Consider the following 16,537-nt stretch of genomic DNA (forward strand, 5'->3'; position numbering starts at 1 on the left):
TCTCAGATTTTCATGTCCCACTGAAGCCGGAGCCAAAATTAATCACTTATCTGGTGTCGCAGCAGACTGACCAGGGTTAGAGATGGGTGTCGAAAGGGTGGCAAAAAAAGCTCTTTGAGCGCCAAGACCTGCAGACATTTGATGACGTTCATTTCACGGCTATAAGTGGCAAAGTGTTAGATCGTTGGCAAAGGGAGCCGCATCCTTTACAAACTGTAATTACGGAGCATGTGGCAGTGATTTGGACAGATAGCAGGTGGAGCAGGAGGACAGCCTGTCACCGATCTGTCAGCCAGTCACTGCCACACAGGGCTTGGCTCCGGAAAACGCAGATAATAGTCAACTTACGAGCGGGAGGCAACGTTCCCTGAAGAGGAGACATGTGAGAGATGGAGGCATGCGTCTGTCTGAGGTGAATGTTTTTCAGACAGTCACTCCGGGGTGAGGATTCAAATGAGGAGATGTGAAAAATGCTTTGTGGGTAATTGAGTGAAATAACCACATATGGATCATGAACCGCATGACTGATGAAATTAATATGAATATGGAGGGGAAAAAAACAATGCCTCCAGTGGTATTCAAGCATACGTGTGAAGCATGCATAGGAAAGCACTTGTAACAGTTTTAAAATAGTCTGTTTTATTTCATATACAAATTTCGTAACTGATATTTGAATGGGTCAACACGTCCACAATAACGATATAGAAAATGTTTGGTCATCATATGTGTAACTACATAAGGCATACAAAAGACAGCAGGCTACATGACAGCAGCAGAGTATAGTACTGCTGGGGACTGGTATTATTATCCCCTACACGGCAATGAAAATGATGTAGTCTGTCTACTGCTATTTTCAGTACTCTGTATTATATATGATGCTCATCCAAAGCATCACGTAGATGTCTTGAGGGGTTTATGCTTATATGCATCATGTGGTTACTCCAGACAGTTAGCCTGACTGATCCAACAACATAGTTTAAAAGCTGTAGAAAGTAGTAGTCAGAAACACTCTTGTTAACTGTGTTTAAGAACAAAAAAAGAGGATAGATAGATAGATAGGAACTCATTCGATGGTTCCTTAAATAACTTGTTTCAGTAGTGCTGACCTTGTCGTATAACAGTAATACAGTTAATATAATAACGATAATACAAAATGATAAAGTGAAATTCGTAGATCATGAGCTGTGGTTTTAATTTCTTCCCTAGAATGAAAATCTATGATATTTTGATGCACTGTAATATATTGGAAGACTCGTACTGGGTATATAAATATGACTTTTTTCCACCACAGCCAATAACTGTATCTATTGTGCAAACTCATAACAACTTTGTGCAAAATTGTGGAAAAGTGGCTCTTGTTTTCTATAATAAAGTCTTGATATCAGCATTTGTAAATATAAAGTCCAAAAACATCTCAACCCACTGACACCAACACATAAAAGCATTACACAAAGTTCTCTATGTACACAAGTAATGCAACAGATACGTACTTCATATTAAAAACGCTTATTTTAGGAGTGCACAGATACACATAAAATATATCACAAAAGCTTCTCACGTAATCAAACTCAGTGGCCTAGTGTGTGACTGGTAAAAATGAAACATTCGCTGATCAAGTTAGCCATCTTTTTCTTTCTTTTGTTTTAACCCGACATGAATTTGAAGCTACATATAGTGAGTGTAAAGGTTGGCAGTTTTTGTGCCTCAAAGTGGTAAAGGACATATTATGCTATGCCTGAGACAATCTGTGCAAATGTTACTGTGAGCTTGTGAAAAGCGCTTCACACCAGGTCCATGAGACATCTAGGGCGTTGAGTCAGATCTGTCAACAACACTGGGTTCTTCTGATACTCTGGGAAGATGGGGTCAAGTCTTCTCTGTAGGTTCAGACACTGCAGTGTGTTGAACTTGTGTCTCTTGTTTCATCCAAATGTAGTTTAGAGCTTTCGGAAAACAGTGTCTTATGAGCAGTGTTGAGAACTCTGTTATGAGGTCACCAAGGAGTAGATCATACTGGAAGACAGAACAAACAGGTGTTACTGACTTTGTGTGCAAAATTTATACTAAAATAAAAAACTATTGAGTAAAATCTGATGAATGTTGTTCCGAGTCACTAACAACTTACACAAGATCTTGGTTGTGGGCCATATTCAAAGTTATTTTGATCTGTTTACTTGAAGGTGGCAAATGAGCTATTTAAAATGCCGATAGAAGAAACACCTGAAGTAGTTTATGACGTGAATCATGCACTCATGATTTCAGTGAGCTGTGATTAATTAAATCAGTCAAACAAATTTCAGAGTTTATGATTTATCTTAAAGACCAAAGTTGTAGTGAAAGCATCTGATAGTAGAAATTCATTGAAATTTGTAAATAACAATCCATTTTACATTATAAATGAAACAGAACAACCAAAAAAACAATTAGATTTCTATATTTTCTGAAGAAAATGAGTGCTTTCTTATGATAGATAAATAGACAGACAGATGGAATTAATTTTAATTAATTTCAGAATATTTTATTACATCACTCCCATCTCTTGCATTGAAATGGGGACTTCTCCCTTTGTGCACGTTACTTTTCGATTCTGATGAAATGAGTTTGTGCCCGTGGGTTCAATCATTCTGTCAGGGAACAGCTTTAATTAGTTAATTTCTCCCTAGCTAAAAACAAACACAAAGATGTATTTTGTCCCCAAATTATCCAGCTGAAACCGCAGCATTCATCCTCAGCTGGTGGAAATATAAGGCGAGAGGCTTCAAAGCAGCTGATGTTATGGAAAATGACAGCTTCACCAGCTTGAGGATCACTCCAGGCAGGTCGTGTATGATATGGATTGTATTTATTTAGAATGCACTGCCATATGTTGAATTTCTGTGCTGACTTCACACTAGGGGTCATTGATGTCATGCCAGAATGCTGTCCACAGGCATTAATACATAATAAGGGGTTGCCCTGATAAAAACTGCATAAGCAGTTCTTGGCTCGCTGTGTCTTATTATTTTCAGTGTGTGGGGGTTGGAAAAGCAGCGGCGTGGATCCTTTTATATTCCTAATCTTTTTAAAAACAAAGCAGATCTATTGATGCTCTTTGGAATTATATCACTGCTGCATATGAAGCATATTTGACTTCATTCGAAAATGTTTTTCGAACGTTGAGTGTCATGATTATATTCAGTGCACACAGCTAAAGTCTTATCCAAAATCTAAAGATGTATTATTAAGGACTGCAGCTTATCTGTGTCCTGAAAACACAATTTTAGTGTTCGTGTTGAAAGTGGTAGATCAATGAAAAATGTATTTCAGCTATGATCATAGATATGATCCTGATGGAGCCTGAGGCAAACAATGTTCCTTATGCCTTTGCAATCTTTATGAAGCTTCAACACATGAGAACTAGTGTGATGTTTGCCCAAATCTCTCTCTTTCACTTCTGCCGGAGTGGCACACTCCTTTCTTGAGTCATTAGGTTTGAATGGTGTTTAGAAAAAAGGAATGGCAAACCTACTATTGTAATTGGATGGGTGATGGCCTGGTGCGCTGATATTGGATTTGCAATTGATTTGTAAGATTGATTCGTGAGAGGGAGCACAACATTGTGGTTATTACGAAGGGTTAGAGTACAAACAAAATTTGAAGATCAAGCCACAGGGGTTAAACTAAGGCAGGCAAATGGGCAGCATTCATCAAATCAGACGTTATATAAGAATTTATAAGAAGGCTCAGCCCAAGTTTAGTTTTGCTGAAAGTTAAGATTAAGTTAAGCATTATATTAATTACTACAGAAATTAATTTAAACTCATCCCTTAGTTCAAAAAAGTTAAAAATAAATCAAATAAAAGTAAACTGTGATAGCATCCAGAGACTTAAAAGGCCAAAATGTGATGCTCATATTCTTAAGCAGTATACAATTCTATAAAATGTTCTATAAAATTCTATAAAATGTTCTAAGCAAATAATCTTGTAGTTATTTGCCACAGTTACAGTTACAGTTACAGTTTTCCAGTTAGTCTTTGGTAACTCACATTAACTCTTACAATCTTTAAAATATCTTATTTTGTGTTCACCAGAAGAAATAAATTCATACAGGTTGAAAAAACTTGAGGGTGAGGAATTGATCAAAGAATTTTCATTTTTGGGTGAACTACCCTTTTAAGTTTAAGATTAACTGGAACATGCCTTTAAGAAGGTAGCAATAAAAAGCAAGCAATTGACCCTTTGCGGGGAGTTTGATTGACAGGCGATCTGACCAATCATAACGCAGAATCTGCCAGTTTTGTCCTGCAAACAAACCAGACAGGAGAATAGATTAACATTGGTGGACTTGAACTTGAAAAATGACGTCTTGACGTCTTTCCACGGTTGAAACAAGATACCTTCTGATGTTCATTCATGTTAATTTCATGCTATAACTAGTAAATACGAAAAGGTGATCAGTTCATGTGCTGATTGAACTGAGGCGCTACATTGATCTGTCTCGACACATTAAAAAGCCATAAAACGGTATTTATTGATTGAATTTCTTAAAAAATGAAAAAATTGAAAGCTTTGTTTAATACCTAAAGTAACCTGCTCTGTCTTGTCTGTCGGTGCGTTGTCAGTGTCGTCTTTGCTCCACGATGTTTTTTTCACTACATGAGAACATGATGTGTGGCGTGAGAGTGCCATGGATTGCCGGACATAGCAACAGTAACGAAGGGGGGTGGGTCTTATGCAAAGGGTCAATTAGAGGAGGGGTCAAAGGTCAAAGTTACAGAGACCATTGATGGAGACCCTTGCAATATGCTATGAAGGGAAGTAAGACCTGTGAATGTTTCACAATGTGTGGCACAATTAGGTGAAGTTTAAGTTGTGCATAACCACTGAGAATAAAAGCTCCAACTCACTACCGTCACTTTTCAAAGAGTGGGTGAGTACAAAAGACTCTGAACAAAACGGCTGAATTTGTCCTAGAATTTCAATTCCAGAAGCAAATAGCATTAAGTAATGCAGAACGTGGCTGGTGCACAACAATTGCCTTTGATCTGACAAAAGGTCATAAGGCCTGTTCGCTGGAAGGGTGAACCTTTATAGAATATGTGCGTTTTTATATGTGTACATTAACATTTAATGTGACGTGATATAGTGTGGAGGAAAAAAGGAATTTGGGAATTCTACCCAAAGGCATGTTGCTGGCGCCATCCAAGTGCGTCCTTGTCAGTTCAAATGCTTGTTTATGTATATATCTCTGCTATGCTATAGGCTTAAGGTAGCTTATACTATAGCAAAGGCACACACTAAAAAGCATATTTGGCTGTAATGATATAAAAATCAGTGAGTACATTGCACAGAATCCCATTAGTAGGCAATTAAGTTTGGTTGAGACAATTGCTGGATATCTACTCACCAGTAGAGATAGTAGAAGAATGAGAGGACAAAGAAGGACATCTTGCACCAGGCTTCTTTTTGGCAGAATTTGAGTGTGTCTCCGTTCATGACTGACGCTGGATCGTAGAGAAGCTCCTTAGTGTCGGTGGGGCTGTGAAAGTACCTGCCGAAAATGGGAAAAAACACGAGCCGGGTAGTGCGTCTTGAAACATTAAGTGCACCTTTGTTTTAGTTTTTCGTTTGCGTATCATTTAATTTAATTTAATTCATTATTTTATTAATTAAATTTTATTTAATGTTTAATTTAACTTTATTTATTTTTATTTTTATATTTTATTTTTTTAATTTGTATATATTTGTATTTTTTTAATCTAATGCAAAGTTTAGCTTGTCTAAGCCTCTTTAATTTAAATATTTCTGTCAATCTTGGCAGTCCTTGGAGATGGATGATTTAAATATAGTCTGTAATTGTAAGACAAGGAAAAACGTCATCCCTGGTGCAATAATTCTATTAGGGAAATCGAAAACAAGGAGTGGAGGTTTAAGCGCATTAGGAGGAAAAAACGTGAAAGAATTAGAGCAAAACAGAGGGAAGAGCAGAGTGACAGTGCATTATAGCAGCATCATTGGATCTGTTAAAGAAAGGTAGATTTCTTACAAGGAAAGCAATAAATATGATATGTAAAATTATTGATAGCAAGTTCAACCAGCTAATCAGATATAACTTCATAACAATATTTAAAATCCACTATTACTATGGTACTGATTAAGTTCAGTGTTTCATCATCCTGCAAAAAACAAACAAACAAACAAACAAAAAAAACAACAGAACGATCTTTCATATTCTGAGGATGGTGGCAGAAATTGACAACAGCTCTGAACATTCAGTAACAAACCCCTAAGAAAGATTTAGAGCTCCACTGCAAAATGACTGAAACTCATTTTATCCCAGTTATGATTTCCCCAGTTGTTTCACTGTGTGATAAAACAGTCAGTCTGCTATTACTCATCTAGAAAAATTTGGAAGACTAATGCGCAGTGACAAGATTATAAAGACACTGTGGCAAGAAGCTTAATATAGGAAAATTAGGAATGGGATTGATCTGAGCATATTATAATAGTGATGCATGTAAAGCATCCATAAAAACACTGGTTTACAAGAAAACATTACATTTTTAATATTTATTATTTTATTATTTATTTAGCAAGAAAATTAATATTAACGGTTTCTACTTTTATTTATTTAATTGTTTATTTATTTTTAAGCAAAACATTCTGGACATAGCTCATCACTCATTCAGTCAAGCAGAACTGATAATAATGGCTTTTTTATTTTTATATTTCCATGACTATAATTAGCTGTTTTGTACTTAAATAATCATAAACTGGAGGTATATTAATATCAGAAGTATTGCTGTCTATAGAGTCTAGGGGCTGTTTATAGAGTCAATGGCTGTCGTGGGTACAAGTGTGATTTCGCAGGACACCTGTTTTAGTGAAAGCTGTCAGGTAGTATGCACATAGCTTGTTTAAGAGGAGTAAAAGCTGGTTCAGGTGCTCACCTCCATGTGTTGTAGAAGAGCAGAGGGATATTCAGGCCTACAGTAAGCCACTCCTGAGCACACAGGAACATGATACAGAAGAGTCCATGGATAGAGTACTCTGGAAGCACCAACTAAAGAGAACACAGATAAATAACTTTTGAAAACAATTTCTTTTGTCGGTGCCGATAGCCTCGTGGTTAGTGCTCTGACATAAGCTCAACTGTGCTTGTGGCGACCCGAGTTCGATTCCCATCTCGAGGTCCTTTGCTGATCCTGCACCTCCCTCTCTGTCCAATGCTTTCCTGTCTCCTCTAAATGGTCCTGTCCATTAAATGCATAAAAGCCCCCTTTCCCCCCAGATGTATGGATTTTTCTTTGATTCATTCTTAAAGGTATAGCTCACCCAAAAGTGAAAATTAATTGTTTACTTAGCCTTATGTCGTTTCAAACTAACTTTTTTGGTTTTGTTTTTGTTGTTTTTTTGTTCTACTCATTTTAAAGAGTTTAAAGAGGATATTTGGTTATGATTATATTATAGCGAATAGGCAGAATATTCTGAAAAGCCCTAAGTCAGTTTAGCACCATATTTAATTTTTGAAAGAAATGAAAACAAGGCGAGGAATGGAAGTACAGTGCATTCAATGGGTTGTACTGCTGTTTAACAACATACAGATAGTCCAGCTGATGAAATGTCTTTTCGAAAAACATTTCAGTAGACAAAATCTCCATAAAACAGTTTTGTTATGTGCTCTAGTAACTTTATACAGTGTGTGCCATTGTAAAGTCACAGTCTCGTTTTCATCTTCAATAAATTCAGTATGCCATCTAATCTAAGTTCTGTTATCATTTTGGGTGAACTATCCCTTTAAGAAAGGAACTGACTATATTACATTCATATCTGTTGCTCTGGAGAAATTTCAGAGATCAGTGAAAATTGCATTGGATTTCTCTTATATAAGAAAGAGAGATACAACTATTAATTTTTTCACAGAAATTCTAAGACCTGATGAAATAAAAGAAATCAAGAAATCTTATGTGATCACTGGAGTTAACATTGTGAGTTTTAGGACGTGGGTTCTAGGTTATGTTAGATCACCTTCAGCTGAGGAAGAACAGGACAATTTGTGGCAGCACTGCTGTGCCAGTTTGCTGTAAATGGACAAGAAAGGGGACTTATAGGGCAGTTACTTTGAGCAGTACTTGAGTTTTTTTTTACTAAGTATTCTAATACCCAAACGACTTCAGATGTGTTGCCCATTCACAGTGGGATTTCCTTTCTAACAAACTCCCATACAAGCACTGACAAATGAATAAAAACACAATAGCAACAGTTTAACATCAAATAAACCTCAGTTAGACTGTATAGCAAATCGATCGCCAAGTATAGTATATATATTTGCAGTATGTAGGACTTAAGGCTTGTAATATTGTAGCCATTAACTCCAGTTTATACCTGACACAGACTGAGGGCTGGCTTCAGTGAATCATTTATCATTTAAGACACAACATCCTAAGGCTCAAACCTTTCCTGTGGCATCCTTTCACAGCAGGTTAAAGGAAATGTGGTTCAGGCCAACCTTTACGTAAGAGGGCTCATTAAAGTTTGACCTGTCCTAGCTATTTAACCTTATTGGTGCAAAAAAAGCCCAAAATATTCCATCACCAATACAAAAATACCCTGGATATAAAAAGAAAATGATAAATGCTTTAAAAAAAATGTATTATCCGTGTAATTCCTATCTGTTCTTATCTTCATAACGAGAAATATAATACATAAATACAAAAAAATGTACAGAAATGAAAGACTTTAACATATTTAGCATAGATTCTAGTTACTCAAACCATTCCCTTAGTGTATTTATTCGCTTCAAGCTGAGGCTCATGGATAATTTCTTATCTGGATTCTAGCTTGAATTGTGAACTGCCGCTGGCAAAGTTTTTCGTCTAAAACTGGCCGAAACTAAAACTTTCCTTACTAGAATAAATAATCTTCCTCCAATTGCTTCGCATGGGAGAGTTTGTTGTTAGCATGTTGCTACGCTAATGCATTACTCTAATCAGCAATTCTAATTAGCTTAATAAGTTTCAGTCTTGAACAAAAAATACATTCAAATTATATATAATGTCTAATGAGCATTCTCTCACCATCTTAGTTTTATTTTTTTTCCACTGAGTTTGTTGCAATGCATTTTGGGATTGCATTCTGCATGAGTTATGTTTGTAAAGCTGACTTAAAATTTGGCTGTATACTTATCTTATAAAGCAGCATAATTAAGTTGCCTACCTTTCGAAACAGATTTTTTTGCACCTATGATGCCTTAAAATTCTGCCACAGTATAGATTTTGGAACAGAGCAACTGAGGGCAGTGACGAATGCTGCATAATCAAGTAAATATGGACTGGCAGCTGGTTTAGGATGGGCCCATCTGGAAGATCAGTCTTTACCTGTTAGACTTCAGGGCTTCTGAACATCTGACTAAATTTAGGCACAATATTTTGTCCTTCATTTCAGAGGCACACATAAACAAAAACAGGAATTTTGGGGTGATTTTATGTGTGATATTTATGTGACATTAACTTTTAATCAGCAGGCCAGCTGTGACACTTAAGCCAGCATTAAATATAAATCTGCATAAATAAAGCCATATTATGTGATCAATTTGAATAAAAAGTAAAGAACTTTCTATCTTGAACATTGCAGATGTCCTGTTAAAAATAAGATTGTCTTATAAGTGTCTCAGATTTTATGTATTTTAATGGGTTTAAAATCTTTTTTCCCCTTGATTTTGGACTGTATATCAACTATTTTCCTGCATTTTGCTGACTCTGCACACTTGAAGCCTTTGATGCACATATTTAACCATTCAGTAGGAGCTAGTTTGTTTTCTATAGCTGTATGATAATTACAAGGCTGTGGTTGAGGACCACTCAAACCGAAGTCCAGAAGCTTTGAGTGCTTTAAGTGTAACTTTTAAAGTTGCCTTCCCATGAGAATCACAAGAGCCTCTTCGGAGTAATGTCACCTAATGAGAGGTCTGCTGTGGCTGAGTGCTTTTGACTGTGGAGTATCTTTAACATTCCGTCTCCCTCACTCGCTCTCTAACCTTCTGTTCCTATCAAACTCTCACCAGCCTTCCACTGCAGGTCTCTCCAATTAACACTACTTACTACTAATGACATGTCTCACCATTAGTGCAGAATGGAGCGGACACCAAACCTGTAGATACCGCTTTAATTAGGCGATGTGTCTTGACAATTTATATATTAAGAATGGAGATAAAAAAGGAACGGAAAAGCGCCACTGATAACATTACATTTTTGTGGTAGAGAACTGACCACAAGAATATAGGGGGTCGACATACAGTACTTGTACAGTAACTATAAATAAATTCATATATGTTCAGGAATCATTCTCTTTTCACATTTACTTATTACAATGACAAATCTGGCTGCGCCCTCAGATTAGCAGCAGCAAAATGTTCTCAGCCTTAGCAGATCAGAAGAGCCGCTAGTCTCCAATTACTGTCTTTCTCTTTCAGCAGCAGCCAATAATTAACTGCAGCAAAGAATTATACATATTTTCTCTTTAAAGAACACCTATCCCCATGACACTGGATAGCATAAGAACTGGCTCTCAGTTTAACTATTCAGAGTGTGATTATCATCATTTTGAATACTGTATGGCTGTGTATGGCACCCTTCCAGGTAAAAAAAAAATTTATTAAAATGAAGCGGGATTAAACTAAAGTCTGGCAATGGGAATATTGTTATATCTGATGCACTAAGAGAGATTATGTTAATTTATTTCTATATTCCTAAAATATGCTTGATAGGCTTGAATTTCTACAAACAGGCATAATTTCTTTTATAATAAATCAATATATAATGTTAAATAACTGAATAAACTGAAAGTAAAAATTACAAATTTTTCATTGTAATAAATTCTATGTTTAAATAAATCTAGATCTATATCTACATATAAACAATAAATATTTTGTAGTACAGTGAAAATCAGTTTAGAAACCATTTCACTCAGTCGCTAGTAAATTTAACAAATAAAACAAACCTTTTTTTTTTAAATTAAATGTTAAATTTTGAAGTAAAAAGAATTACATTTTATTGTTTTACATAAATTGTGCTCTTTGTTTTATTTACAACTTAAAAATACATTATGCTGTTTCTACAATACTGAAATATCATTTCTGTCAGAATAAAACAATATATATTGATATAAATTAATTGAATAATAAATGAAGACTTCAGATGCAAAACCCCCAAAAATTCCATCTGAGATTTTTCTTTTAAATGAGCATTTTTATCAGGTTCCTTTTGAAAATAAGGCATTCAATAACTGACAAATCGCCTTTTCATTGCAATTAAAGTGAAATTACTGAATCTAAATATAGGAGACTGATAAAAATACTAATTTAAAAGAAAAAATCTCAGGAAAATCTCAGTCGGACTTAGGTTTTTGCATATTTGCATATTGCATATTTTGCAAATATGAAACGTATGAAAAGTATTCAAATTGTCATAGTAATGAATGTGAAAGAGAATGGTTATTTAACATGTAATGTTAGCCAAAAGTTTACATTAATAATGTCAACTATCAACAAATAATATCTAGTTTGTAGTAATACATTATGCAGTGTTTCTACAATCCTGTAATAAAATTTCTGTCAGAAGAAAAAAATACATAAAAAATATAAATTAATGAAATAATAAATAATAAACTTAATTGAAAGATATCCAGTTTGCCAGTAATGAGTCTGAAAGAGAAGGTTACTGAACATATTAACAAAAAGTTATTGAAATATATGTTTATTTTTGCAGCAGTATTATGCTGTGTTTCTGCAATCCTGCTTTATCCATTCTGCATGCAATAATAATGTGAATTCATTGAATAATCTAAATGCAGAAAGGAACGTAACACTTCTAAACAATCAGCCTCGCAAAAAAAAAACAAAAAAAAAAAAACATAATAAATATGCAAATGTAAGTTAACCTTGAGCGAATGACGTCAAGCTGGAAGGGCTACACTAATTGAAAGTTATAGAGGAAGATTGTGATTTTTAGGGTCAGAGTTAATTATACTACAGATGAGCAGCAGCATCACTGCCACACCTCTGCTGAGAGCACATTGTCTCAGAAGCTAGTGACAGGCTAATAGGCCCCTGCTGCCCCCTACACACCCATGGCTCAGACCTAACAAGACGCATACAGAGACAAGATACTGTCTGATTACCAGCCAGTTGTTGCTATTTTTAAAAGCCACAAAGGAGAATGCTCTTTTCTCCTGCAGCGAGGGGCCGGCTACAAGAGGCTTGATAACAAAGGTTTATTTTTAACCGTGGTTTCTTTCTCAAAAGAGTTTAGCATATACATCACAAGCTAATAAATTCTCAAGCAAGTTTCCATTTTTCATTGTACACAACCAATCTAGGCAGCTCATGCAAATTCATTTGCGGGCTACGCCTCAGCAGCAGTAGTTTAGTCTCCGCGCTGAACTGCTTTTGGCTGGGTAAGAGATTCAGAACAGTGCAACAAAGCCCCCTCCTCGTTCTCTGCCCTGAGCCCTTTGATGGCAAATGGAGCTTTTCCTCCAGGCAGAGGCAGGATTTCTTACTGCACCCCCAAGTATATCAGTGTAGGGTGTGAAAAAGAAAAATCACATTCCCTGCTCTAATGAGATAAGGATTGCTTGGAGAAGCCATAAGAGCGAGAGACTACAGTATGTTTGGGGTGAAACACAGCAGTCTACAAATCTGAAATGAGGTTTGTTGTCAATCTCTTAACAAGGCCTATGTTGTCACCATAATAGAAATAATTGGGTATACTTTGTGTATGCATGTATTTAAAAATACATATACACTACCAGTCAGTTTTTGAACAGTAAGATTTTTAATGTTTTTTTTTTAAAGAATTCTCTTCTGCTTACCAAGCCTGCATTTATTTGATCCAAAGTACAGCAAAAACAGTAACATTTTGAAACATTTTTACTATTTAAAGTAACTGTTTTCTATTTGAATATATTTTTTTTAAATGTAATTTATTCCTGTAATTTTAACATCATTACTCCAGTCACATGATCCTTCAGAAATCATTCTAATATTCTTATTTGCTGCTCAAAAAATATTTATTATTATTATTATTATTATGTTGAAAACAGCTGAGTAGAACCTTTTTTAAGGTTTCTTTGATTAAGTGGGGAAGTCGTGGCCTAATACCATACTTGGCCACATGTCACGTCACTTTCACTTTCATTAATAGAAACTTCAGAAGAACATAATTTATCTGAAATAGAAATCTTTTGTAACATTATACATGTCTTTATCATCACTTTTGATCAATTTAAAGCATACTTGCTAAATAAAAGTATTAATTTCTATAACCCCCCCCCCCACACACACAAAAAAAAACCCTGACTCCAAGCTTTTGAATCTTGATCTTTCTATTCATCAAATAATCCTGAAAAAAATTTACTCAACTGTTTTAAATATTGATGATAATAATAATAATAATGTTTCTTGAGCAGCAAATCAGCATATTCGAATGATTTCTGATTGATCATGTGACACTGAAGACTGGAGTAATGATGCTGAAAATGTAGCTTTGATCACAGGAATAAATTACATTTTAAAATATATTAAAATAGAAAGCTGTTATTTTAAATAGTAAAAACGTTTCACAATATTACTGCTTTTGCTGCATTTTGGATCAAATATATGCAGGCTTGGTGAGCAGAATTCTTTAAAAAAACATTAAAAATCTTACTGTTCAAAAACTTTTGACTGGTAGTGTATATAGATTTATTATTTATTTATTATTATTTATTTATTTTTTATCTTTGGTTGATGTTCAGGCAACCTGTTTGAAAACAATCAGCATTGTGTAATTCCATTTGGTACAAAAAGTACACTATTCAGCAATTACAAGGTTCTTATTGTGGTCCTCTGAGAAGATGCAACATCACAGATCTCAGACCCTGGGTTCAAAAAAAGTCTCATCAGAGATCTCAGACCCTGGGTTCAAAAAAAGTCTCATCAGATGTTTTATGCTCTGTCGTTTCTCGAATGATGTGTATCAGCATGTACCTGAACATCATTAGGATAGTTTCCAAAGAGATATGCATATCATACAGGTCTTTTATGAAGGATCCTCTGCCTTTCAGTTCCACCTTGTCATTTCCATTTATCGCAAATTCTGTGCAAATGCTTTGATGATGAATGCAAGTGTGAAGTGGAATGATGAGAGGACAGAAACGTTTGTACTGCAACATCAAAAAGTAGCTTCTCATTTGAAGAACAAACACACAGCGTTGGCAACCATAGGGGATTACGCTGCACTCCCCCAGTGGACGCTTCTAATTTGCTGCTGGAATATTGACCTTGACCTTCAGAGTTAGACGGAAAAGCTTAGCTTAAGAGAAAGACAGGGTCAAAACAATGATGGTAAACTGCAGGGACAGAACTTCACAGCAAAATGAAACTATTATTATTCATAGATACAAAGCCACAGAGCAAAACTGTTGAATTATATGGTGATGATATACTTTATAATATATTCAGAGAGTCATATTTTTGGGAGCACAAATACAAAGTAGGTTTTTTTTAATTAAACTATTTTATTATTACTATTAATTAATAAACTATTAAGGTGACAACCTATGTGTCACGATTCGCTGTGAGAGGAACGAGAGAGAAACGTGGAGTACAAGCAAAAGTCTTTAATCCAGGAATCACAGGGGATAATCCACAACAGGAACACGGGAACCACAAAACATCCAACAAGTAGACCCGACAGAAGAGAACTGCACAGATAAGAACTTATAAACACAGGACAATTACCAAACACAGGTGCACAGAATGACTAATTAACTAAACAAGGACAGGAACATGACCAAATAAGGGGGCACAGGAACAGAAACGGGCAAAACATAACAAAACAGGTCCATGATCCTGACACTATGTTGAACAGCTGAACAGATAATGTTTTTAATAAACAAAATGAATAAAACAAATATGTAATTTATGTACACTATCATTCAAAAACGATATTTTTTATTTAGTAAAAGTCACAGTAAATATATGTACAATGTTACAAAATATTTATATTTAAAATAAATGCTATTTTTTTTAACTTTCTATTCATTAAAGAAACCTGAAAAAGTTACCACCAAAATATTAGGCAGCACAACTGTTTTCAATACTGATAATTAGTAATTTGGTCAAGTTTATTGAACACCAAATAAGTATATTTGAATAGTTTTTGAAGGACTGAAGACTGGAATAATGCTGCTGAAAATTCACCTTTGACATCAAAGGAATGAATGAATGAATGAATGAATAGAAAGCAGTTAATTTAAAATTATATTAATATTGGATAAAATTACTGTTACATTATACTGTTTTTTAATCAATAATCGATAAATGCATCGATAAATAATCGATAAATGTGTGTGTGTGTGTGTGTGTTTGTTACAAACAAATACACTCTGTATTAATGTGTATAAATTTATTAAAGTGTGAAGTATCTGAATTATGGATCCTGAAAAGATGTGTTAGCAGTTGTCTAAAAATATGCTGGTGCTTTGCAAGGAAGCTCTGCGTGACTCAGCATAAGTTTGTCTGACTGACAGTCAAACAAACCATCATTCCTTTCTCTTTTTTCCAGATGTTTGGGTGAATACGCACAAAATGACACAGATGTTAAAAAGTGACATTTATACCGGGCTAACAAAAATGAGAAAGCATGCATGTTGGTTTGTCGGCTGAGAAAAATACTCTGCACCTCTAGTGGGGGAAAATAAATGATCTCATGCTAGCTTTTGTCACCCTAGCATTGAATACCTGTGAGCATAACTGAATGTCTCATTCTGGAAAGCTGCACAATCCACAGATTCACTCGGCAACAAAATTGTCTCACTGACAAAAACTCTGCTAGGTATGTGTTTATTCTCCCATGCACAAATATATTAAACTCTCTTATTTGCTGAGTAAAGAGACACCATCTGTTATAGGACTACCTGTTCAGAATGAAAATGCACTTTTGTTTATTTACTCTCTGGCTTGATCTCTGGCTTGATTCTAACAAATTATCACTGTGCTCATGTCAGTCATAGCAAAGACACTGTGGCCCATTGGGAAGCAATAAGAGCCTTAAGCTAATGCTTACAACCAAGATAATTAATAATGATAATAAATGACAAACAAACCACATGCCCTGTGTACATGAAGACCCCAACCGAGAAACAAAGAGGGAGGGGGAAACAGAGCTAGCTTTAAAACCAGGACCGTCCTTAGGGGGGTGCAACTGGTGCAGTCGCACCGGGGCCCGTGCTTGAGGGGGCCCCGCGGTGAACCGGAACGTGATCGCGAACGGACCGAGGGGGGCCCCACTCCCTACCTCGCACTGGGCCCCGCGTCAGCTAAGGATGGCCCTGTTTAAAACCATTCATAGCCTTTAAATGTGGCTTGCCCAATCACAAGCTATAAACCATTTTATAAATGGTGTGTCTGTAAAATTAAAGGGGTCATATGATGTTGCTAAAAAGAACATTATTTTGTGTATTTGGTGTAATGAAATGTGTTTATGCGGTTTAATGTTCAAAAAACACATTATTTTCC

The 16,537-nt window shown here is 35.4% G+C and overlaps 1 protein-coding gene across 1 annotated transcript in view; it reads right to left on the reverse strand.

Moving 5' to 3' along the window:
• Positions 1-1,903: 1,903 nt before the first annotated feature.
• LOC107698322 (protein cornichon homolog 3-like) overlaps positions 1,904-16,537 on the reverse strand; it is a 28,603-nt gene continuing 13,969 nt past the window's right edge. The window contains exons 4-6 of the mRNA XM_016499281.1: positions 6,930-7,042; positions 5,387-5,530; positions 1,904-2,013 (exon numbers count right to left, since the gene is read on the reverse strand). Coding sequence (XP_016354767.1) covers positions 1,986-2,013; positions 5,387-5,530; positions 6,930-7,042 — 285 coding nt within the window. The 3' untranslated portion in view covers positions 1,904-1,985. The remainder of the gene's footprint in view (positions 2,014-5,386; positions 5,531-6,929; positions 7,043-16,537) is intronic.

Source organism: Sinocyclocheilus anshuiensis, unplaced genomic scaffold (assembly GCF_001515605.1).
Source record: "Sinocyclocheilus anshuiensis isolate Anshui unplaced genomic scaffold, SAMN03320099.WGS_v1.1 scaffold1746, whole genome shotgun sequence".
Classification (NCBI taxonomy): domain Eukaryota; kingdom Metazoa; phylum Chordata; class Actinopteri; order Cypriniformes; family Cyprinidae; genus Sinocyclocheilus; species Sinocyclocheilus anshuiensis.